Raw genomic sequence first — 26,535 nt, 5'->3', positions numbered from 1 at the left:
CTGTCTCAATGCCAGTAAGACAGAGATCCTCCTTATCGTGACAACTGAGCCCTCTTTTCCTGCTAGCCTTTAGCCACCTTATTTGGGCCCTCTATGCCCACCATCCTGTGAGGCCAAAAACCTTGGGGTCATCTCCGACTCCACTCTCTCCTTCACCCCTCACATCATGGACCTTACCAATAAGTTCCACTTCCAGCTCCACCTCCTCAGAGGTAATCTTCCTTTTCTCACCTTTCCCCAGAAGCACATTGTCTCCAGCACTGGTCCTCTCCAGGCTAGACTATTGCAACAACCTCTTTCTCAATCTCCATCTCGCCTCTCTTCGCCCCCTCCAGCTAATCCAGAATAAAGCTACACAACTTATCCTTGGCCTCAAGCCCAGGGATCATATCTCTCAGCCCTAAAATCTCTCCACTGGCTCCCGGTGGCTGCAAGGATCAAATTCAAGAACCTCTGCATCATCCACAAGGAGTTCTGGGTCCGGAGACCACACTACCTCCAACTCTCCCTCCCTAAATACTCCCCTGCTAGAGCCCTATGCTCCTCTAATGCCAATTCTCTGTTAAATGCTTATCTAATTAGAGAGTGGGGGGGGCAGATCTCTCTCCATGCCTTGTGCCTCCCTGTGGAACATACTCCCTGCCCCTCTCAGATTTGAGCATGACCTCCTTTAGTTTCGGAAACTGCTAAAAACCCTGCTCTTCTATTGCCATTATCCCTCTTTCCCTTCCTTGCTAATCACCCCATTGCCGCTGTGACCGGTGGCCTAATCCTCATGAACCTCACAGGCTCTCAAGCCCTTCCTCCCAGTCATTACCAGCAACCTGCCCCACTGCATTGCCCTGCATGCCCCTGCCTGGTGTCTCCACATACCACCTTTGAGAGCTTCCTGCAGTAGCACTTAGCCTGAGGTACTCCTCCTGGCTCCCCTTAACACTTCCCTCTTGGGCCCTCCTCCAGCACTTGTCCACTCCCTTCCCCTCCTCCCCATCACCCTCCTCTGCACTTCTCTTCAATGCGTTGAACAGATGAATGCCACAAGGGCCATGACAAATCTATGTGATCACTGTGCCGCCCGTAACTGCGCTTCGCGAAAAATTCCAATTACACGCGGCGCAGTGATCAAGTAGATCACTTTATACTCGGCCTCCAGCCCACATTCCCTTGGACAAAACAACCCACCCACCCCACTTAACTTTGCGGCATGCACTTCTGTGTGCGCCGCTGACTCCCCGCTATCCCGTCGATGTTGGTTCCTCCCACCTATGTAGGTCAGAGCTGACGCTGCAGGGTGCTTTGTTTTTAACTTTGTTGTCCCCCGCAACCCCGACTCATGTTACTTCGCCCAGAGGGTACGGGGGACACCCCCGCAGCCCCTGCTCTGCTTGGGTGCAGTAATGGCAGTCAGTATTCTGTGCGCCCCCAAAGTCAGTGACTGCGGGGGTGCACAAATGAGGGCGACATTAGGTACAGTTCGGACCACGACTGTATATATATATTTTAGTGCTGCTTTTTTGTTCTCTTGTCACTGTATTATTTCCCCTGTTGCCTTCCCATTTAGCCTTGTGGCGCTTTGAAAAACAATTTTGTTGTATAATGCGCCTTACAAATGATCAATAAAATAAAAATAAGGCTCATCCGGACTTGTGTTTAAAACTAAAAGGGGCCTAGGTTTGGGGAAAGGAACCCTGAGAGGCCTAACAAAGTGGAAGACCTATCATTTTGTGATACTGAAGAAGTTAAGGCTTGGGGAAGGGAACCCAGAGAAGCTTGAAAAGGAACTCTGTATATTTATTTTTGTTATAAGTTGAACTTGGAAGAGCTAACGCTTGGGGAAGGAAATCCCAGGGAATTTAAGACATTTAAAGTTTAGGGAAGAGGAGCCTAAGCTTGGAGAAGGGAACCCTGAGAGGCCTGACAAGGTTGAATACAAATTGGTTTTTGATGCTAACAGAGTTAAAAGTTGGGGAAGGGAGCAACCGAGAAGCTCGGAGAGAAACTGTGTGTATTTCTTTTGGTTGTGTTTTGAACTTGGAAGAGCTAAAGCTTGGGAAAGGAAATCCCAAGGAACTCAAGACATTGAAAGTGTAAAACTTCTGCAAGATCTGTGGAGAAGGTCTTACGAACAGCCATTTTTGATTGAATTCATTTTTGTGAAGCTGACCAAGCCACACCTGTTGAGACCACCAGAAACCAATCTTGGTTTCCTACATTTTTTGTTGAACCACTATATTTTTCTTTTAAGAGACTTCCTAACACAGTTTGTCAAAGAATGATGGCAAACATAGGTTTAGACACAGACAGATTTTGACTTGGGGCTTCCAGACTTTGCCAGCCCTTAGAAACATCAGTTAAGGGAACCATCCCTTTAGTGTTAGGGCCAGTTAGGCATTACACCAACCCAGGAACTTTAGTAAATAAAGGTTTTGAGACTAACATCTTTGAGCCTGTGTCTCTTGTGATACCATGCCCGTCTCATAGTATATAGATGTTCGGAATGGGGAGTTTTAATGAGGTGAGAGAACACAGATGAAGTGGGAAGAGGAGAACACTAATGAGAATGTTAAAAACAGATATGTCAGAAGAGGAGAAGAGCAGAAGGGAGGGTGGATATCAAGGAGACTGAGGAATGTAGAAAGAGAGCGGGAATGAAACAGAGAAGCGCTGTGCATCAGGCCAGGTGCATGGACCTCCTTCCAATCTACCACACCTCTGAGACACTGTGGATTCTTCTACAGTAAAGCTTGAAGTTTAAGCAGGAGTGTTTACGTTACCTAAAAGATGCTGTCTGATTAGGAGTGATCACGAATAGCCTAGGAACCAGGACATCCTCAAATACAAATGTGCTTTCTTCAATAATGGAGGGACATGTCCAACCTTCAATAAGTGTGTAAAACAACCAGAAACCAGAGAAAGGTGGACAAGCCAATGAAGAAATGTGAAAAAATAGACATTTTCTTTAACTTTGAATGCTAGACAAGGGTCATCACGATATTGAGTAGCTCTAGTTATGGACATCAATCTACACACTGTGTTATCATTTGGGAGGATGAAGGAATTCCGAACATTAGCAGATTTAGAAGATAGTTGAGAGTGCTCAGTGTCCAACTGTGGGATTCCCAGTCTAATATCTAAAATGTTCTTAGAGAATAGAAGAGTGAAATCATGATGTGATTGGTTCCCAGTGCAAGGCTAACCAGAAGAAAGAGAATTTTTCAAAACTTTCAGAAGTGAAAAAAGTGCTTTGGGTTGATTGGCTGACTCAACCGAAGAGTTATAATGTGCAGCCTTAGACTTAGAAATCAAATCAGCTTAGAGTAACATTGCCAGCGATATCGCAGTTTCTCCAAATTATCAAGTGAGGGGGAAAAACTCCAACTAGGTTTGTTCGCATGAAAGACAAATTGTCAATAAGAATTTAAAACATTTGAAAACCAAGGAGCATAAGGTTTAGAATTAAAAACAATTGGAGTAGTGGTGCAATACCATCATTCCCAGATTTCAATTTGTCGTAACATTTCACGAAAATTGAGTCAACTAAAAAGTGATTATTGGAGGGAATACTAAGGTTCTCGAGAATTTTCCAAAGAGGGGATGAATTTAAAAGCTTTAGGTCTAGTTTTGTAATTTGCATGTGTCTACATAAGATTCACTATGAATGTATGATGAATGTAAAGCATAGCAGAGCGCTCAACTGTAGACAGTTGCTTTAGGGGTTCATAAATGCTATTCCTGCTAGCTTTTCTCCTATAGTGCGGTGCTCTTAGCAAACAGTGAAGTCCCACAACAAATTCAGTCCCGCTGTCACAGTCCCTACCATATGCATGTATGCTGCATGAAAAGTATAGAAGACACCTCAACTGTAGATATCTGCAACAGGGGGTCAGTAGACTTTTTATTCCCACTGCCTTTCCTCTGATAGCACGGCACCCCATAGCATAAAGCGGAGTACCATGAAAAAATGGGTCCATCTGTCACATAGTGAGTATCTAGCGCCTATATACCCACCGGTTATGTGTGCTGCAAATAAATGATCAATTATAAAAAAAAAATAGTCTCTACCATTTCAATACAATCTGCTCCTCTTCCAGCGTATTGACATTAGACAACTCTACTTTACCTGAACAGTCATGAAAGGTTTCTTAAACTACAACTACTGCTGCATGCACTGCTTTGCTGCTTTCTCTGGTCTTCTCAGACTATGGTCTTCATGAGGGCCATCCTATGTACAGTGCTCCAATGCCAAAACAAATGGCAGGAAACACTACACAAATAAAACCTAACATAACCTTACCACTGTCCAGGTGAGATGTAACAAGGGTCTAGACAGCAGTATGAAAATCTAAGGGAGACAAAGACCCCTACATTATTTAAGATGCGATATCTGAAAATAAAACAGTTCTGAATTAGAGAGCAGATGTCAGCCTGAGAGGTCACCCTCGGATAGAGTTGGGTTTTGTCGTGGTCGGACTCGGACACTAGATCACCCAGAGGTTCTATTTAGATATTATATAGCACAGGTAGCAAAAAGGATCCATGGGGTACCAGACAATGCATGACTAGGGGGCCTGACCCAACTGAAACCACATTCACACACGGAGGTTGATTCTGCATAAAGGTGTTGATGATCGGACCGGCCTAGATGAGCCAAACAATAACCAAATGGCTCATAATGGGTTTGATGTCCTCTCACATCCCTATGGACATTGCTAGTGTACAGGTTACATGAACCACCCTTCTGATAGTTGACTCTCAAGGCTCCCGTACCCAATGACTATCTCTGGTCCAAGAGTCTGCTGTTCACTCTTATGGTTTCCTCAATCCACTGGTGATAAAGCCACAACTTCTCTGCTGCACTGAATGGGAGCCACAAGCAGACGCCTTTTAACCAGTCTGTCCATAGGATCTCTTCTTTAGCTTCCTCTAACTCTAGAGCTTCCAACATAGTGATGTTCTGACTAACCCTGGCCTGGCCTCCTTTCTTGTGTCACAAGCCTCCACTTGCCTGTTATCCTTGCTTACGGCTCACACTGCCTTATCGTCCCTCCTGGTCAATATGCATGTTTTATTTTCTCTTGTTCCCCTTTCTTCCAAGCCAGCTTCCCTCCTGAGTTTCATTGCCTCCTTTTTACTTTTGATGTATTTTCCTCCTCCTGACTGCCACTTTGATTCCTCTGGATAGCACTGCCTTCTTCCCACTTGATGTTACCACCTACTCCTTCGCCAAATCTCAACTTCCAGCACCCCCAAAATCCTTTGTACCAGCCCCTTATCACTCTCCAATGCTTACCAACCATCTGCCACAACCACATTGAGCAATAACCCACCCTGAATGACTGAGGGGTGGCTCAGTTTTATTGAGTACTGTTTCCTCCCACTCTGGGATTGGCTCCCTATGAGGGTCTGAACCTGTGTTCTACAATTGAGAAGAGGCTGGGACTGGCATTCACCTTGGCACACTTTGGGTGTAGGGCAGATAAAGCCTTTACCTGGCTTCTAGGCCATCTTGAAATCCAGTCGCCCATCCACAGATCTGTCCAAGGTTATATTGGGCAGTACCAGGCTTACTGCTCCCCGAGCGTATGAACCAGTTGCAACAAGCACTGTAATTCCGCCCCCACCACTTCACCCTTTAATATTCACAGAAAGCTGGCAACTTGCAACTTTGTATTTCCAGCGATAGAACACTTTGCAAGAAAACAACCTGTTGTATCGTTTGTGAGAAAACCTTAAACTAGCAAGATGACACAAAGTACAGGCATGCAGAAAGCAGGGATACACTTTTTAAAAAGTGTGTGTGTGTGAGAGAGAGAGAGAGAAAGAGAGAGAGAGAGAGAGAGAGAGAGAGAGAGAGCGAGAGAGAGAGACTGACTCCCTAGGCACACCATGCATTGGCTCATGGAGGCACCGAGCCCCCGCTCCCGAGTGGCAGGCAGCAGAGATCGCTGCATCTCTCCCCCGCTTCTACTTCGTCCTCTGGTGGATTCTCTAGAGACACTTGCTAGGGCAGTCAACATTAGAATGAAGCTTCTGAATGACTAACTGGCCACCTGCACCACTGTCCGTTAATTTTCATTAAATTGATAGTTACAAGAGATTGTACTCCTTTTTGCACAAATTTCGTTTATTATTCCAAACAGCGGACACGTGTTTCAACCTTTCAAACAGGTCTTCCTCGGGGCTGGAATACATTAACCAAAGTAACAAAACACATGTGTCATGTGTACAACATTGTTTCAGTACAGACCAAAATGATCAACATTTTAACATACTCCAAGCATTATTCATGTTAATCCCATTAAATTTAAAAAATGTACATTTTTGGGAAAATTGAAAAACCCATATAACATATGTAAGGAACTCATGGTGGCAACAGTAAAGACAGACATAAGTGATCACAGTTCAAGGGTGTTTATTGAACTTTAAAATGGGTGAGATAAATGCATAATCTAACCTAAATCTAAAATGGGAGCAAGCTACGCCCATCAAATAATAATAAGGCAGTCCTAGTAGGGTCTTGTCAAATGAAAAAGGGCCTATACTAAAAAAAACGATTGCCAATTCCTAACTGCTAAATTACAAAAAAGAGTGTGGGATAATGTTCACTAGTAAAGAAAGAAGTGTTCACAAAATGTAAAGTCAGGATGTTATGGTTGGGTCTCCCTTCCCACGGTTTGGAGCACGGGGGGCTCTCGAGCACAGCACACTCCTAGGCTTCATCAGCACGAGGTTCATAGTTCGGGTTCAACGATGTCAAAACCTTCAGGGGCTAAGTCTCTTAATTGATAAAGTCTCTTTCCTTAGAAGACCTGCTGCTTCACAACAAAAAACAAACAAAAGGTTTCTTCGGTACGCTTGTACCCTGGGCGATTTCTCTTCCCCCCTTGGATCTCCCTCCACCAGGCTCAGATCCCTCTTGCAACTTGGGCCTCCCTCTGTCAGGTTCACACTGGCTTTATTCCACAGTTCACAATCTTATTGGAAAGCGGGGTTGCCTTCTCCTAGCTTTCCTCTGGCCACGGGTCAGAGACTTTCGATTGTATAAGGGATTTGACGTAACCCTTACAGGACCACTCTGACGCCTCATGGCACCCTCTCCTAGGGCCTTCTGGTTCTTGTAGTTTATAAACAGGTCCTGGTCAGAGTCGTTCGAATGAGCGCCCACATTGGCACCGGACCCCTCTGTAACTGAACCTCAACTGGACTTTCTTTAAAGTTCAAACACATACACAAGTTACTCCTCTTTTGAATACCTTGCGTTCAAAATGTTGCTACGTGCAACCTTGGGCTCAACACAGTTCGGTTTACCATCAGCTTCCTCTGACTCACCGGCGGTGCTGAACCCGTTGGCTTCTTTGTTCTATGGAGTCAAGGATAGTACCATGGTAGCCAGCTTGCCTCTCCGCCTGCTTTATCAAAGCGAGAGGCCCCCATGTAGCATTGACATATGCTGCTCCACACACCAGCTGCAATTCCCGGTCTTATGCGTTGCGGGTCTGAATTGAAAAGGGCAAGGCCGATTCCCCCTTCGTCGTCCTTCCAGGTCTCACCGCCTTTCTTCTCCCTTTGAACTGCCGGTTTGGTGTAGCTGTCTCCTCGTCCATTCGGCCTTGCTCGAAGTGTGCTTTCATGCTCTGTCTTTTATCCCTGTGGGGAAGGTAAAGGGCTGCCAGGTGTGCGTGGTTATTGTCAATTGCTTGATCCGTGTGTTGGGATATGTTAGGTAAACGGCTCTGGTGTTAGTCTGTTGTCTATTACAATACAAGAAAGTGTTTGTGTGGGAAAAGGGAGGGGTAGAGCTTCTAAATATCCTACAGGGTAGGATGGGGAAAAGGTGTTACAGGGAGGGGGATACCGCGTCTCGACCTTCAGCATCCCACTTCCACTCCCTGAAGACGCCGCGCCCAGGTAATCCTCCCCCACTGGATCACCCCCAGGAACTGGATCCAATAGCGATGGCCGTGTCCTGGCCACCTGGACGACAGATCCCCGGGGACTAATAAGGGAGACACCCTGGAGTTTCTCACACATGACAAATGAAAAAAATTAAGACAATTATTTTAAAATAAAATCAAAATAAGAGGAGGGTCGAGGGAACAATTTGATTGACAAAAAAGGTACATGTTTTGAGTATGAGAAACCACCTCCTCACCCTCTGATTGGTTTCATTTGCCCAGGACAACCTTGGAAGGGGGGCATAGTCAGCGACCAGGCTAAACTGTCTACCACTGAGATCGTATTTGAGTGCCTCGATAGACCACAAACATTTAGGCACTCGAACTTAATTGTGGCACAATTTGTTTTTCCCAGAAGCAGTTTCCCGTTGATACGCAGTATGGGTTTTCAACCCCATTCCTCATTTGTGAAAGTACTGATCCCATACCAAATCATGAACCAGTTATGAGAAGTGAATTCGAATTAGATTTACCTTATTGTAAAATAACTTAAGTTGTTACTTGGCACAGAAGCCCTAACATGGTACTTTCCATTTTGCCTTGACTACCAAATCTCTGAAAACAGACAAGATACTATTAAGCAAATTGACAAGGGGGTCCTGGGAGTTCCTCTGCCAGACATTAGTCCTGGTTACGAGAGACTTACCCAGAGTCTTTAGCTCACTATCTTTCACAGAGAAGAAATATCCCAAACATATCAGTCTTTGTCCTGCCTGGGGCAGTCCAGCACTGAAATGCTAGGCAGTTCTCCTCTGAACAAGAGTACCAACAGCAACCCCAGAAACGTCTTTCGGTCTGGTTGGACCTCATCATTAGGGTGGAGCTGTGCCTCTCTAAGAATAGTGAGCAAGGGGTCCAAGTCTGGATTCCCCTAGTATCTTTTTGCATATTAAGGAGCTTTGGGTTTTCACCCTAATTTACTAGGGTAATCCAGACGTGGAACCCTTGCTCACTGTACTTAGAGAGGCACAGCTCCACCTCAATGACGAGGCCCAACCAGGTCAAAACACGTGTCTGGGGTTGCTGTTGGTACTCTTGGTCAGAAGAGAATTGCTGGGCATTTCGGTGCTGGACTGCGCTTGGGCAGGACAAAGACTGATATGTAGTGGACATTTCTCTTCTGTGAAAGGATGGTAAGCTAAAGACTCTGGCTGAGACTCTTACCCGGGATACAGGCTGGTAGTAGAGAAACTCCCAGAACACCCTTCTTTTTGTATATTAAGACCATGAAAAAGATCCAGGAGGGTCGAAACACGTGTTGGCTGCGTCTATGCTTGGCACAATTTTTGAACAGCAGGCTTCTTAAATATATTCAGACATTAAACCTCTTTATATAGCATCAGCATTAGTACTTTTGTTCCGTTTTTATTTTGGAAAGACCAGTGCGTCAGTGATATAGGCATTTTGTTATAAAATCTTTAAATAATATTCATGTATTTGCAAAGGTATGCATAGGTTCGAATTGTCAAACACCAGAGTAAGAATGCAGAAAACGTACATAAACTGATGCTGGTATGGAACACATTTAGAAATTGTCAAGTTAAGTTTATTCAGAAAAAGTCCTGGTCAATGGAGGAGAGCATATGGATAGGGACAAGGAGAAAAAAAAGAGGTGACACTTCAGGTAAGGGGAAAATAAAAATACTTGCTGTTTGTTTGAGATGCCTTAGTTTCATGGCATAGAAGCAGTGAGCCTGGTGAATAATCGAACATCACAAACAATGCTATGACACAAGACTGAGGGAACACACACCGTTTCGGAGGCTTTCCTCGTTGTTACTTAACTCCCCTTTTTCAGGAGCAGGCTCACTGAAGCACCAGTCTTCTAGGGTCACAGGGCTCTCCTCCCCTTGCTGGAGCACACCCCTCTTCTGGAATTAAAATGGGTTCTCCTTTTCGGTCACTCCCTCTTACAGGAGCATGGGCTCTCCAACTCTGTTACACATCCCCTCTTCCTGGTATCAAAATCACTCTCACCCCTTTTCCCGTGCCAAGGGTCTCTGAGGTATCTCTTTCTTCTGATCACGTGGGCTCCCTTCCCAGTTATCCCCTTTTCTGGTCTTAAACAGTCCCTCCTCGACCTCCATTGAGCACATTTTTTAAAAAATTGGATCATAGACCCTCTGGGGTTAGGGAGGGAGAATGCAGTGTCACTGAACTTTCCCTAAAAGCAGATTCCAGTTCCGAAGCCCTGATGAGCTAGTCATCAAAATAAAGATATATGTGTATTTGTCTGAGGCTCAAGACTGAGGGGAATACACTCACACTGACCGGCTCTGGGAACAGGGGAGGACAATGAACTGGAAAACCTGTCTCTAGCAACAAATCGATGGGCATATGCAAATATGCATGCCAGAGATCCAGCTGGCACAGCCAACCTCCCTCAGACTATCTTAGCCAGAGTACCCATCTTGAACCTCTCATTTAGCATGAGCTTGAGGTCCTCATTCCTATTCCTCCATCCCTTGTACTTTCTTTAGAACACAGACATTTTTGCTCATTGGGAAAAGGCCCAAACAAAGAAACCTGCCAAGGAGAACATACCAGACAGCCTGTCGCCTTTTTCCATGGAGTCTCTGTTAACCAGAATGGTCAAGGCATCACTGGCCTCTTCTGATCAAACTAGCTCCCAAGAGCCCAGCTACAGGGGTACTGCTTGTTCATACGAGCTACCATTTAGAAAAACAGGGCGGATGTTCCTTACATTACCGGGAGGAGCCACAGGAATAGGGGGTGCAGGATTCAAGTGTTTTGTCGTCCACTGCAACAGACACTTATGTTTCCCCTGTTTGAAATGGTAAGCCCATCATCCCAGGGGAACTTGGGAAAGGGAGTGCTTGTTACTACTGTAACTGATCTTCTGTTTGCCCCTTCAGTTCTGGTGCCACTATGCAGTTTGCTTTGTGGTTGCTTCGGAGACGCTGTTTTCGTACAACCCTCCCTGGCAATTGCGCTCCCCTGTCTTGCCATTATCCTAAGAGTGAAGCATGCTTCTGGGATGTCTAGGTATATGTGTGCTACTATTGCTTTCATGAAACTCTCAACATCTAGCATGCAAGACACTTTCTTCATAACTGCAAAAAAGGTAAGAGTAGAAACGCTGCAAAATATCTGTTGGGATTACCCGCTTCATTGCAATCATCTGAAGCAGGCCGTTTGGTTCTACACTCTGATTCGATGGACGATGTTGGGGGACAGATACAGGCAACTGGGTATAGATCGGGACAAAGGAGATTTGTGTCCTCTGCCCACAACTAGAATTGTCCATGTGTCTTTTGGAATTAGTCTCCGTGTAGGATGATAGTATGCAATCCCTCCTGGCTCCCTCTGCAGTGGAGTGTTTCAGGGCTCTGAGGTCGTCAGACTTGGTCCTCTGTAGATGAGGAAGCAGTAGCTAAGAATCCATGTGTGGTGCTTTGCCTTTTAATGAATGGGCTGTGAGCCCAAAGACCGATTGCAGAAGGCCATTCTGGGCAGGGCCCCATCTTGGAAGTCACAGAAGCACTGGAACGGACAACCTGGCTTTGCTTATTTTGTCTATGAGAAGGGTGACCTCTGTGGCAGTTTTGCAATTGCAGTGAGGGTTTTTGCTGTATGAATATTTGCCTTTTAATTCGAGAACCAGTAATTTGTTGAGGGGTTGAACAATTGGAGTGCATCAAATGAGACTCTTGACCTCCCATACCCCAGGAATCCTCTTGGTACCTCCAGGCCAAGTGCATTGAGGTACGTTCTGTCCAAGGCACATTGCGACTGTGCCCATTGGCCATGCTGTTGATTCAACAATGTGCAACTTATTTTACTCCAATGTGCCCCAACATGATTCTGCCTGCTGGGAATTGCTCGTACCCGTCACACTGTAATTTTGCTCCTGGGGTAATTTTGCTCCTGAGGTAATTTTGCTCCTGGGGTAATTTTGCTCCTGGGTGCCCCACTGTCATTTTGCTCCTAAGTGTCATATTGCAATTCTGCGTGTAGGTGTTATTTTGTTCTGGAGCTTTTTCACTCCATTTCTGACTTGATACACACTGCTGCCTGTTTCTGTAGGTCCCCCCCATCTTTCTCCTGTGTGATTGAGATCCAGTGCGCACCTATAAGACCTAACTATTGCATTAGAGTGCAGCTGGGGAGAAATACCATATGAGGAGTGACACAACGGTTGCAGAGGTTTGGTCATTTTAAATGTGCATACCTAAAGCAAACCTGTGGTGAACCTCACAAAAACTAATAATGTCAGTTTTGCTGTTGCTGGCCAAGTCTTCTAGTTGAGTCTGCCCAATTGGGTATGACTGACATAGGAAAAAAAGGCTCAAATCCTGCACCAGCACGTACAACTCCTGGATTGGGTTGTGAGGCCGTTGGAGAAAAAAATTGCTAGATCGACACAATTTTGTTGTAAAAAATATTCCTTTAATGTAGGTTTGTGTTGTAACCCTTGATCATAATAACGTATTACAATAGTTATTCTTAAACATCCAATTGATTGCCCAAATCAGGATAGCTTTATTATTTGAGTTCATTAAGTGTTTCTTCAAAGCGGTGTTCCATTAGATTGAATAGCAGATGTGTCCTTATTGTTATCTACTTTACTTGATTTTTCTTCTTCTTAGAGTACATTAGGGTTTTCTTCAAAATGATAATCCCCTGTCCTCAGTTGGAATGGTGATTAGTTTCCCTCTACGCGTTTTTCACCACTCGTCGAGTGGCTCCTCAGGAGGGATTTGTGCAATGTTTGGAATTCGAAAATCCACACGAGTTACAAATGGAGTTAAGGACGGGATGCCCCTTCTAAGGCGGTCAATCCTGCTGTCCAGCTATGCGATTATTTCAGTTGTTTGATCATTTACCCACCCATTGGCTGCCCATGGCCATACTCATTCCTATGGCCGTTCCTGTAGGCCGCACCCCATCTTTTTGCAATGCAATTTAGATCCAGGCGTTTGCTGTTGGGTCTATGTCCAAACGCTGGCTCCCGGCTCCCCTCTTGTTCTTTTTCAATGGATCTCTACCTCTCTGTGGCCAATCTAATGCTTCGTGTCGCCGTTGCTGGTGCCCTCAAATCATACAGCTAGCAGTTTCCTGTTCTCTTCCTGCTTTAGTTTGCTTCTCTGCCAAATGTCATCCTGTGTTACGGCGGCATATTCCTCCAAAGAACATTTTCATGAGGATTCCCCACGCCAGGAACCCTTTTCCCCCCTCTACCCATCTCTCTACCCCACTCTCACCCCCACACACAACGCTTTGTGTGCCTGCAAGCCCAACAGCCACTCATGCTTTCCCCTACACTGGCGGTGTGTGTCATTTACGGGCATGTGCCCCGCTGCGTGACAGCGTATTCCAGGCAGAATTTCGGCATTATAGTATTGAGCAATTGGCCTGCTTTTCAACTACGATCTGATAGCGCAGAGTTATTAAGCAATGACCTTGCCAGCCATGACATTCTTCAAGCAAGGCTTGGTGATGTATGCAAACACAAAAACCTTGTGGCACCCCATGACAAAAGTACTATTTACAACACCGTCCCTTTATGTTGGTTCAACAATCTTACTAATGTGTCTTAGGAAGAAGTACTATACAGCACATGTCGAATTTGTGCAAGATGTGGAGTCCTAAAACAGCTATTATTGCATTAGCATTCGTGCGCCAAAGCTTAACAAATTGTCTGCCCCATGCATTCATGATTTAAGGTCCTTATATATGGTAGAGACAAGGTGTCCTCAACGACAGCCGCAATATCTTTGTGGATTGGAAAGGAGAATTGCCCACGAGTATGAGCTGTCCTTCACATTCTCTTGGAAGGCTCGAGTCAGGTTCTTTTTCCATCCCTCCTAAGGCTGTTGAAGGAGTTGTTGCTATAGGCTGGGGAAAGGCTTGACTGCCGTTGCTGGATGGCACTATCACAAACATTTGATAATTCTGTTAATGCAGTACAGGGAAATGTACTTTTGGGTTGGATGTTCAGGATGTCTCGGCTGGCATAACCATCAACAAAACCCTAGTCCAGAACATTCACCTTCAGCTCTTTCCTTGTTGGAGGCTTCGTGAAAAAGAACAGTACAAGATCCTTGGAGTTCATTGGAGCTAATGTGGGCAGGGGTGGGGGCAAAGGTGGAATGATTCCTAAGCCAGAAGAGAGACCAAGGGGGTTTCACAGAGAAGCGTGTGCCATCCACGCAAGATTGGATCTTAGAACTCAGTGTGTCAAGGTATTGCTCTGATGTGAACAGGAAGTCATAAGTCTGTAAAATATGGGTGAGTATGGCACAGATGGTCTGGGGTCTGATGTGGCACCCTCTTGATGAATACTGGGATAATCGGCAGCCTCTTAAATAGTGGCAAGCACATCCAGGGGAATGCTTCCAACTTACAGAGAACAAATGGTACAGCTATGCCACAAAAATAGCCAGGGCACTAGTTGCATCAAATGAACTAGGCAATACGCTTATGTTGTAAATAACAAGTTTAGCTCACTGTTCCAATAGTGACCCAGCAAAATGTAGCAAGATTGGGTTGTGACCTTACATTTCCTGCAGTGAAGAGCTAAGGGGCCTGCAAGAGGATATCCCATTCACAAACCAGAAGATCTGGGTTGTGACCTTACATTTCCTGCAGTGAAGAGCTAAGGGCCTGCAAGAGGATATCCCATTCACAAACCAGAAGATCTGGGTTGTGACCTTACATTTCCTGCAGTGAAGAGCTAAGGGGCCTGCAAGAGGATATCCCATTCACAAACCAGAAGATCTGGGTTGTGACCTTACATTTCCTGCAGTGAAGAGCTAAGGGGCCTGCAAGAGGATATCCCATTCACAAACCAGAAGATCTGGGTTGTCCCTAGGCTTTCAATACGTGTGGTTCTTTAGGTGGATGGGTACAGGAGGATGGCAGGGCTTTCTGATCTATTAAACTATTAACTTTTCTTTAGACTCCTCCCTCTCCTCCCCCACGCCCGAGCTGAGCAGACCAGATCCATTATCAATGGATAATCTCTGGGGGAAGGTAGTCAGGTGAGCAGGCGTTTTTCATGGTTCCTGCCATTATGCAGAAGTGCAACCAGAACCTGATAACAAAAAATGCGAAAATAAGGGTTCTCAGAACTCTACCAGGTGCCACAGATGACTCGAGTACCAGGCTCCAAATACTTCCAGCAGGGAGTGAATTGCAGAATTTCCAATGGGGTCGTTCCAATCAAACGTTGCATCTTCCATAAACAGCTTTTGAGGGCGCCTGAATGTCTCATTGAGGACAGTGGTCCTGCTTGTAGGAGATGCTCCTCCCCAGGTAGAACATATCTGCGAGGTATTGCTTCAGAAAGCTGCCTAAGGCAGAAGAGCTATGGCTTGAATCTGGAGTCGCTGCCCAAGCTGCAGACAAAAGCTTAGCTATAAAACATCTGAAAGAAAAGCATGTTTTGGGGGCTCCGATGCTGCAAGAAAAATGTTTGAAGGAGCCAAAGCAGTTTCGTTTGAAATACGGGAAGATGAAAAAAGGAAACTGTGGATGTTGCAATGAAGCAACAGTTCTAGGCCACAGATGAGGGCCCGAACAAAGCGTACAAGGCAGGCGACTGACTGTGTTTGATGATACAGGTGTGGGGGGTGAGAGACTCATGCCACTCAACATCAGTGGGCCACCAGAGCCCAGGCTATAAGGAAAGGCCAGGGAACTCTGATCTTACCAAGCCGGATCATTCTACTGCCTTATCATTTTCAAATAAGCCCGAAATGCAAACACGCAGAATGACTTGGAGAGTCGCTGTCTGTTTTGCAGCCCAGTGTTGAAGTTTGTAGTATCATACGAATGAACATAATGGCAATGGGGTCTCAATTCCACTTGCAAGTATAAAAGAGCCTTCATTCAAATTGTAACTCACAGTAAAGGATACAGATACATGCTCACTCCGATTGGGTTATGTTTCGCACAGGGGCTGTCTTTCTCTCCAAGCACTAAAATAAAAGGAAAACCCCCCTACATGCCTGATATTCACCAAACGTTTGCTGCCATGTGTGTAGATAGTGCTGTAACTAGAGTGGGTTTCTGAACCCACCATCTCACATTTCCCTGTGTGTTGGCTTTTAGAAACCACAAGCAACCATAGTACTACAGGCGGCCTTGTTTGGCCAAGAGGACAGTTCGATGTCAAGTTGAGTAGACTACAGCAGATGCTGAACATACTTTTGGGGTCATTTAGCGCTAGCGACCTTTGAATCCGTGTGTTCTACATCTGGCTGGACACTCCTGCATATTAGCAACCACAGTGAAATAACCATTCCTTCGGTTTAGCTATTAGGTGGCACACCTATAAGCCAAAACGATTGCATTAGAGTACAGCTAGGGAGAAGTGGCATATGAGGGACACAAAGCTTGTTGGTCTTGTTTGTTTGGTTATTTATCCAGCTATTGACTGCCCATGGCCTTGCTGATTCCTATTGCTATTGCCACACACTTACTGCTCCTCCCCGCCTAAAACACATCCTCCTGGGATCTCTTTGAGCTAAATTTATTAAGCCTTACCATCAAACGTTGTGCCTGCTAGTGCTTTTTCAAACCAGTCTTCTAAACGTTAATGACTTCATTGGAGCTGTAAACACACTACTGGTATACTAAAAACGTCTTTATTGGATTTGCCTTTAGCCACTCGATTTATTATGATATGATATGGCATTTATAAGGCGCCTATACACAAGTGTTTCAAGGCACGACGAGGCAAAGGGGGGAGGAAGACCGACAACGATCCTACTACACAACGATCCTACTAGGACAGGTGACATTCAGATCACGCAAGTGCAAGGGGCAGGGCGAAGGGTGAGAGTGCAAGGGGGAGGGGGATAGTACATGGGATAAAGAATAAATAACAATAAATAAAAGTATGGTCAATAGGTGGCAAGTGCCAGGGTAAGGGCTTACAAACAGGTGTCCAGTGCTGGAAGTGGGACTGTAGGGAGACAGAAAAAAACAAACAGTTCCCAATGCAGGGGTTGCCAGGAAGGCAGTGCAGGTGTGTGACTGTTTGGGGAGGGGATCTGGGCCTGAGATCAGAGGGTGGCCAGGTAACCAGTGCACTATGGTGTCGTTCACTGAAGTTCCATTAAAAACAAGCATTGGCAAAGTCAACCGTTTTGGCTTGTGTGTACGTATTAGGCATTTGCAAGTACTCGCACCATTTTGCAGCTGCTGCCATTGATGGCCAGTTAATACCACTATGGCAGTGACTGGCAAATGCATTTCCAATGCTGAAACACAGTCCAAAACTGTTGGCAATGCCAATGTTTGTTTTACTTTAGAGGCCTGGTTGATGGCAACTATCTTGGGAAATCGGTCAACCATATAAAACACACGCATACGATATAACTTTTCTTATTACCAAGGAGTTGGCCTGTACGCGTGGCAAATAAAGGGCCTCCACTTGAGCCGCCGTGCACAGCACAGGTTGTCTGGAGCATGACAGGTGTGCTGTCCACATCAATCACTGCTGACAGGATGCCGGATGTCACGGATGGGCCACAGTGCTTGCCGAAGGCTCCAAATGCAATAATGCTCACATCTTCCCCTGAGAAAGGAAGGCAACAGTCAGTGTCCGAGCGTCTGCTTTCAAACCGAATCATGCATTCAGTCATGAAGAACAATACACTTTGGACTGCAAACAAAGTTTTCGACGTTTGGTATCTGAGGAAAGGTGGTTGAAGGTGTAGTTGCGAATTAGAAAAAGCCTGTGTGGTGGGCTAAAGAAGAATGTTATACAGTTGAACACAGCGGGTCTATGGATACAAAATAAATAAATAAATAACAGTGTCACAGATTCTTAAAGGAAAGAGGTTTGAGCCTGAATGAGAAAGAGTGCGAGTATGGGACTTACCCTGCAAGCAATGCAGCAATGCATTGTACCAGACTAAAGTGGAACGTGTAATTCACCAGGAACCGGCACTCTATGAAATACATTTCAATGGATAATGACTGTCTTAGTACGTTGCTCTGCTTTCATACCTTCCTTTGTATTGCGCGACATTTGTAAATATGCGTTGCAGACAATCGCATCCTTGATTGCCACTGCACCAGAGACATGCACGACACTCTCCAAGACACCGCCCCTTCCCTCACCGCCATTTCACTCATTTGTGAGGAGGGAATCATGGCGCACATGATGGTGCAACTACTGGCATAGGGGGCAACGGTCTGCGCTGTAGTTTATAATGGGCTACTATCATTATTGCACAACACTATAGACTGCAGGAGTGTTCCTTTCTGTGTAGGGCACACTTAAAAAGAATCCCTTCTTCGTGATGCCATTTTGGCAGCTGAGAAAATATAACGTACATAGAATGTGTAGCGATTTGCACAGAATCACAGGGTTAATCCAGCATCGCAGCCCAGGTTTTCTGCAGCCAATATTTGCAATTTAGACCGGAGACTGCATCGACGTACAATGCTTCCTGTCTAGTTGCTTTTCAAAAGTTAAGCAAGCAATCTGTATTGAAGAAAGAGGACTTGCCACGTACCAAACCACACTGTATAGCAACTTGATAATGTATCAGACATCTTCAGGCGTAAAAAGCAGGATTCACTCTCAAGAGCAACCGGGGACAACAGTGACTGTCTCTCGCAAAAGAAATCTAAGGCATTCCAGCAAAGTATGTGGATTGTAAATGCTAGACATAATCCCCCACATTCTGTCTGGCAACATGAAAAACAAGGTGGATTCTGGTCTGCTGGATTATAAACGAATGCTTACGGCACGTTAGCCATGATGAGATTTCCCAAGTAGCTGTAGAACTTGGACCGGTTACCAACAGGACAGTGGTCTGCATGCGACTTAATAGCTGAGTAAGAATCTCTTTAAGGACATCCTATGTGGATGATACCCAGCTCATTTTCAGGCTACCCTCGGCCTCCTCCTCTCCCTCTCTCATCTCGGACTGTCTGTCTGCTATCCAGGAGTAGTGTGCAGCCAATGACCTCTGCCTTTATGCCAGTAAGTCTGATATTCTACTCAGCCGCACACCCACTCCCTCCTTTCCTGCAGCTCTCTGGCCGGCCTCTCTTGGCCCTCTTCCCGCTCCCACCTGCAAGGCTAAAAACCTTGGGGTCACCTTCGATTCCACACTCTCCTTCTCTCCTCACATCTCTGACGTCTCTCAGAAGTCACAATACCAGCTGCACCTCCTCAGAGGTATTCTTCCTTTCCTCTCCTTCCCCCAGAAGCTCACTGTCTCCAGAGCTCTGGTTCTCTCCAGGCTGGACTACTGTAACAGCCTCTACCTAAAACTGCCTGCCTCTACTCTCCGCCCGCTGCAACGTATCCAGAACAGGTCTGCGAGACTTGTCCTTGGCCTCAAGCCCCGAGATCGTATCTCTCCAGGACTGAAATCTCTGCACTGGCTGCCAGTGGCTGCGAGGATTAAGTTCAAAACCCTCTGCATTGTCCACAAGGCCTTCTGGGGCCTGGGGCCGCAATACCTTCAACTCTCTCTTCCTAAATATCTTCCTTCTCGAGCTCTTACCTCATCCGCCTCCAACTCCCTCAGGGTCAGTCGCTTCTCCAAGCAACGAGTTGGTGGTAGATCTCTGTCTTCGGCAGGGGCCTCCCTCTGGAGCAGTCTTCCTGCCTCCCTTAAACTTGAGGAGAACCATCTCCGGTTCCTGAAGAACCTCAAAACCTTCCTCTTTGCTTCTGCTTTCTCTCCCCCTCTCCCCTGCTGAATTCCTGGCTGATACTGCACTGGTTACCTGGCCACCCTTCTGATCCCGGGACCAGGCCCCACCAGTTGCACACCTGCACTGCATCCCCGGCAACCCTTGCACCTGGGGACTGTGTTCTGTATCCCTACAGCCCCCCCTACCAGCACTTGCGTATGCACTTGCCACCTCTGGCCGTTTACTATCTTATTTATTCTACTATCCCATGTACTGCACTTTCCCCCCTGCCTTCCCCCTCACACTTTTCCCTGTCCCCCTTCCCATGCACTTGCGCAATCTGAATGACACTGGGCCTAGTAAGATCGTTGTCTGTCTTCCCCTGTTCCCCCTCCCTTGCCTCGTTGCGCCTTGAAACACTTGTGAATAGGCGTGTTATAAATGCCAATCATATCATATCAAAGATAGTTGGCAAATCTCTGTCCACTCTTGCTATGTAACATCACTCAGTCCGGTCTGATAGCACAGCGAGTACAGTGCTCGCTTTGACATCTGTGCAGAGCCTGGTGACGCAGGTTCGAATCCCGGCAGGGCCAAACTCAGACTTCCATCCTTCCGAGGTCTATAACTGAGCACCACACACTGTGGGTACTAATAAGCAGCAATCAGATACCTGCCTACCCGGAACGAGAAATTAATGTAAATGAATAATACAGCGCTACATGAATGCTAAATTATTATTCATTTACACTCATTTCTCGTTTATTGCTTGCATGGCTTTTCTTTCTTTTACAGCATTAACGTTTACTGCTTCCATTATAAATGCTAAGCTAAAGTAGCAGATGTGCAGGCTCACGTCGGCTGGCTTGGAGACTGGGACTGGTGGAGTAGCTCACTTGACAAGGCTTGAAGTATCATTAAGTGTGGCCATGACCTATCAAACAAGAGCATCCATCACTGGCTTTTCAGTCAGCATCTGTCTGCATGGCAGGACTTTTAGTTGTTTTGATTTCCCAAAGGTTTTGGGCTCAGAAACCATCACATTGCTACTGCCTAAAAAGCACAGGCTTTGTCACTTGTCAGCAACTTCCCTACAGTTTCCTCTGTGTCGGGCTTGGATTTATATGGTTGGGAGCTATTTAGCTTGACCTGAAACGTCTATTCTTTGTAGGCCATGGACTAGATAACTATTAAAATGATGATTTGTGCAGCAAATATTGCCCATGTCAGGTGTCAGTGGAGATCATGTACCTTTTGTTTCTCTGCATTTTGGTACTTGTAATTTTGCTTTCCCATTATATAGGCATGGCTGCTAGTGGCAATGCAAGCATAGGAGAAATGTTTGGATGTGGTATTCACACGTGACATGGGACAATGGGATAGCTCGAAACTCACATTATTTTTGCAGTTTAAAGAAAAAGCAACTTGCTTTCATCACACCCTCCACATTCACCTAAACTGAGACTGGGTGATCTGTTTCCTGGTTTCCTCCCCTGGTTGCCAAATTGCTGGTGCCCTCCCCGTTCTTCGCGCCCTGCTCCCTTGTATCTCTACTTCTCTCACTGTGTCCTTCCGCCTATCACTTGTAAAGCGCTTTGTTGCTTCCTGAAGCTAGTCCCGCCAGAACAATACCCCAATAATAGTTGTTTGAAACGGGTACAGAGTTTGATTTGGGTATTTATATGGCGCTTACAATCTTACAAGGTATCCAAGCACACTTCCACCGTGGGTACATAGGAGTGTGGTATCCTTTGCAGGGAAAGTGGCATACAGACACTGACCGGGGTTTGTTGACAATGGCAACGTTTGTATGTTTCATGAACAAGGGGTCCCAATTTAGATTAAACATAAGGTTATAGTGATCCTTGCTGTGACTAAACCAATGAGAGACGAAATATCAAGGGGATCTCAATATGGGTGACCGATCTGTAAAGGACAAGTAGATTAACAAACCTAATACTTCCCTTGTGGTAATGTTCTTTCAGATGGAATAGTCCATCCTACAACAGAGTCCTCCTCTTATATATTTATCTTTCAGTACTAGCTGACTGTGGAAACCCTTTTAGCCACCAGGGGTGCTACGCAGTGCTGCATTAGATCTGCTTGACGCCTTTGATGCCAGACAATACATCATGAGAAGACTATACAAATCCATCAGTGCACCATATCCTCAGTTCCGTCTTTTTCCTAGGACTTAGCATCCAATGAGCTGTAAGAGGTGAACAAGTTATCGATCACAAGGGGTAGGTTCCAAGTAAGATTAGGAATCTGTAGGTGGAAGGAGTAATCCATATGAAAGAACATTACTGAGAGGTAGGCAATGTGTTCTTCTAATGGATTTCTTCCTCCCACAGATTCCTCATATTAGATTGACTGTCCCAAAGCAGTACTGAAGCCTAGAGGAAAGAGGGGAGTGCAAATGCACGACCTAAACTAGGAAACTTGGAGCACTGGGTGTCAAAATCAGGCATCCTGACCTGACAAACAATACAAATTTAAATAAAGTATGGGGTAGAAAACCCTCTTTTTTGTTTTCGAGGAGCCTATGTCATGAGAGACTTCGACTTGAAAAGTGTATTGTAATAATAACAACATACTGATTCACTGTATACTAACCTCGCTAAACCATATGCTCTAGACCACCCTACAATAGCTCCATATGAATGTTAAAATGGGGCTTGCAGGTGCTCCAAGAAACTACTGTATATAATAATTTTTCATTTGTTGCAATTTATAACCTGAGGACAGGCCATTTTTTAACAGTGTATGATGATAAATAATATTGTATTTTGTTGTATTAACAAGAGTCAATGATCTGATGACGCCAGGATACGTCGCCATCAAGATAGAAGAAGCCCTACTATTTACTTAAAAGGTCAACAGCCTGTAACTCAGATACCAGTGTTGTGCATAAAACACCCTGAATAAGGAAACAGCCCAGCACACCAAGAGTGTTCATGCAGGTATGTGTAGCACCCATACATTATAGTTTTAACAAAACCATGCAGATACACCCAGCCTCCATATCATATTGGATATGAAGGCAACTCCAAAGTCCCCTGTTTATCAGTCCTGAGGAAAGCATGAGCGAAACTACTGTAACAACTGTATAGATTCTACCAATGCTGGAAACACCAACAGTGTCGACTTGAAAAGTGTATTGTAATGATAACAACACACTGAGTCACTGTATACTAACCTTGCTAAACCACATGCTCTAGACCACCCTACAATAGCTCCAAATGAATGTTAATATGGAGCTTGCAGGTGCTCCAAGAAACTAGTGTATATAATAAGTTTTCATTTGTTGCAATTTATAGCCAGAGGACAGTCCATTTTCTAACAGTGTATGATGATAAATAACATTGTATTTTGATGTATTAACAAGAGTCAATGATCTGCTAAGTGACAAACACAGACCAATTTATTGAACTATTAAAATGGGGTGCATCACACATAGCTGCAGGTGTAGAAGGGAGGGGTAGCCTATGTCCTGTCTATATATGTTTCTGACAAACAATACAGACAACGTTTGGTTGAAAGTGTGCAGGGGTGTGATATTTCCGCATTTTAAAGACCTTAAACCTGTTTAAATACAGACACCCGTCTGCAGGGCTGAGGTAGCCACAAGTCCCCTGTTAGAATGTGCCCTGTGGCCTTTAGCCACTTCCTTAAGGGTCAGATCATAATACACAAATGCAGAAAATGATCCACATAGACAAGGTCTGTTTGGTCACAGCAATGTCTGCACAAGCTCAGGCGTAATCAACAAAGAGCTGGTCATCCTGCCTGAAGTCCCTTGTGTGGCAGACTTAGTATCCGATGGCACTCTTCGGGTCCAGATAGTAAAAGCTATCCTCCACCTTAGGACAAGGCAGTGAAAAAAGGAAGTGGAATCTTTTGCAAGAGATACAAATCAAATATGACCGTGGAAAGAAAGGTCGGTCTCCCCCTGAATGTCACCTTCTTCTTATAGAAAGCAATGTAGAGACATTTCAAAGAAACAGCCTGAAGCTCACTAAGCTGACTAGCAGAGTGATGGCCATCAGGAAAATCATCTCAAGGGTGAGCAACCTTAAAGAACAAGAATGCAAGAGCATAAACAGAGCTGCCATTTGTTTCATATCCCACTTGAGGACAATAAATCTATGTAAAATGTGCAAACAGTGAGTATGGAAAATAATGAGCCCTTTTTGAAGACTGAAATAGTGGCTAGAGACCCTTTTGCAGCACTGATCAAGGAACTGATGGCTCAAGGGTATCAGAAAATCAAGAACAGTAGTAGTTAAACAGGTCAAATGATCCAGACCATTCACCCTGCAACAAGCAAAAACATACACAACCTTCAGGCATAGATGGTAGCAGAGATAAAGCCATACAAGATGTCATACAGATCAGCCATGCATGAGCATTGATGCTGCAGAGGCTTGGGTGTAAGACTTGGCCCTCCAACAAGGAGAACAGATCCTTGCAGGGAGGCACGAGGAGGACAGATGAGAGATCTAGAACTTTTAGGGACCACGTCTATCAGGCTCAGTTCCCGGTGGTCCAAATCACATTGAATGCGAACTTCAGCACTCATGAATACCAGTGGAATGACAGCAATCACTGTTAACGTGTAGAGAAATACAAAGTTCCACTTGCCAATGCATGCCCAAGTGCTCATGTAGGAGAAATTCACTGGAGCAGAATAACATGCACTGCCTGTTGACACTGAAAGCAAAGAGGTCCACTTAAGCGGCCAGCCAAAAAGTGAAGTTCCTGGCAGAGCTTAGAGACCGACATCTGCCTACTTAGGGTATCCGCACCCATGTTCTACGTTCTAGCAAGAAGGCCAGCTGACGGGTTCCATGTGTTAATATCCCCTCAAAAATATTGTGATACAAAAATATCGCCATATTTTTCCGGTGATATTGAGCCATGGACCCTGCGGGGAACACCCCCGCAACTCCTCCTCCCACAAATTATCCCCCCCAAAAATATTGTCTATGGCGAGACAACCATTTGTACACCGATCTTTTTGGTGGGGATAATATGTAGGGATACCAGCTGACAGACGTCAATCCCCACAACCCAGATCCGCAGAAGGAGCACTTCCCTGCACAGAAGCAGTGATTCCATACCTACATGCTCGAGGTAATCCATGGACACAGGGCTGTCAGAATGAGGTACCCCTTTTCCATATGGAGAGAAGAAAGGTAATCAATGCCAGTCTTTTGGGCCTACAAATCCAGTCTATTGCCGGGTTTCCATCACCAGAAAACCAGAGTACATTCACAATCAGATTTTTGAGATTAATTTCCCAACCTGCCAGTAACGCACTGTATCAACTGTCAAGCGAAGCAAAGGTCGACACAAAAGGATCTACTTGTAACACGGTCTCATAGGACCAACAATAGGAGGTCCTGTGACTCCTTGTTAGAGACCAGCAACAGGTAAGTCATGTCTCCCCAAAACAGAGACTTTTGACTGCAGAACAACTGAATGCGCAACCTGGCATGGAGAACTAGAACATGCACAAAGGCTGAGGCAGGGACCAGACTGTGGATCAGGAAGCCCTGTACCATTTGCAAGATGCTCACAGCCTCTTCAGGAGTTGAAGCCCTGCCCGAACATGTGTTCAGAACCGGCCTATGAACTGGAACGACTGGCATACCATGGGACATTTTGAAATTCAAGGAGAAGCCCAAACAGTGAAGTCGATGACAAGAGCTTGAATACGCCAGTCATCCAGGCAAGGAAAGATGAACCTTGCCACTCCTGTGACCTGCAGTCACCAGAGCCAAGAAGCTTGATGAAAACATCTGGGACTGTGGAAAGTCCGTAGGGCAGGACCCTGAACTTGTATTGGGTGTTACAAACCACAAACCTCAGGTCTTCCTATGCTTCGGATGCATGGGCACATGGAAGTGTGTGTCTGTAAGATCCAGTGACACCAGCCAGTCTTGCAGATAAAGGGCCTGGAGACTCTGGGCCAAGGTGACATCTAAAATTGTCCTTGGGCAGGAATAAATTCAGCAGTCGCAGACACATGATGTCATCCTCCTTTGGCACCAAAGATTAAAGGTACCCGTTCTTGCCTCTCTTTGCAGTAGGTACCACATCTATGGTGCTCTTTGCCAGCTGAGTCTTCTCCAGTAGGAGGAGACACAGAGGGGGCGGGGCAGGGAGTAGTCTTAGGCAGAAACCTGTGCAGTTCCCTCTGAGACCACTGCAAAAGCTTTAAGACTACAGAGGTTTGGCAGTAAACCCACTTGGTAGCAGTCTGTACCACACAGATTCACTTGGTAGCTGTGGCTGAGCAGTCAGACTTCCCTCAAGAAGAGTTAGGCAGTATACAGAGTATTCACAATAGGTCAAAAGAACACAATAGAACAAATAAACACTGACCAGAGCTTGGTGTAAAAGAGATATCATTATTTATTTAAAACCACATCTAGAAAAACACACAGGCACTAATGGGAAGTAATTCAAAAACATGGTCACTAAAGGATATACACTCCCTTAGAAGAATTTTAGACAAGTTTTAAGTAAAGCCCCACTTATTTTCAGACAGCGGTGAGCGCTTAACGCAGATGGCACTCTAATAATTCGTTAAAAAGGGAGAGAAAAAGCAGAGTATAATATGAAACAGATCCCAACACCTTCATAAGATCAAAACAAGAGAGGAAGGCAAGTACAACCGTGAAGTTAGAGTTTAGTAGGCCGGATCCACTTTAAGAGGATCAGAACGAAATGTGTCCAAGGTCACACGGTTGAAGTGCACAAGAGTCTTGCAAAGGTTCAAAAAGTGTTGGACCAAAAAGAAAGGGACCAGTTAGAAGGTCAAGGCGGCCAGCCCAGTCCAGAAGGTTAAAGGGTTATTATTACCTTGTAGCAATCTTTAGAAAGGGAGGCCTGGCGGACACGGTACCTTTAAAGTGGTGAGAATACTCCAGCAGGGGCAGTTGTT

General features: G+C 45.4%; 1 protein-coding gene across 3 annotated transcripts in view; it reads right to left on the bottom strand.

Moving 5' to 3' along the window:
- Window positions 1–26,535, bottom strand: part of TYSND1 (trypsin like peroxisomal matrix peptidase 1) — a 339,687-nt gene that overhangs the window by 6,751 nt on the left and 306,401 nt on the right. For 2 of the 3 annotated variants that reach the window (XM_069610512.1, XM_069610513.1), the window contains exon 4: window positions 17,317–17,502. The exons of the other annotated variant lie outside the window; for it this stretch is intronic. In XM_069610512.1, coding sequence (XP_069466613.1) covers window positions 17,317–17,502 — 186 coding nt within the window. The remainder of the gene's footprint in view (window positions 1–17,316; window positions 17,503–26,535) is intronic. 3 annotated transcript variants of the gene reach the window in all.

This window comes from Ambystoma mexicanum, chromosome 8 (assembly GCF_040938575.1).
Source record: "Ambystoma mexicanum isolate Mex_15411 chromosome 8, UKY_AmexF1_1, whole genome shotgun sequence".
NCBI classification, from domain to species: Eukaryota; Metazoa; Chordata; class Amphibia; order Caudata; family Ambystomatidae; genus Ambystoma; species Ambystoma mexicanum.
Note: the sequence above shows the minus strand (reverse complement) of the source record. Positions and strands in the feature narration are given on the sequence as shown.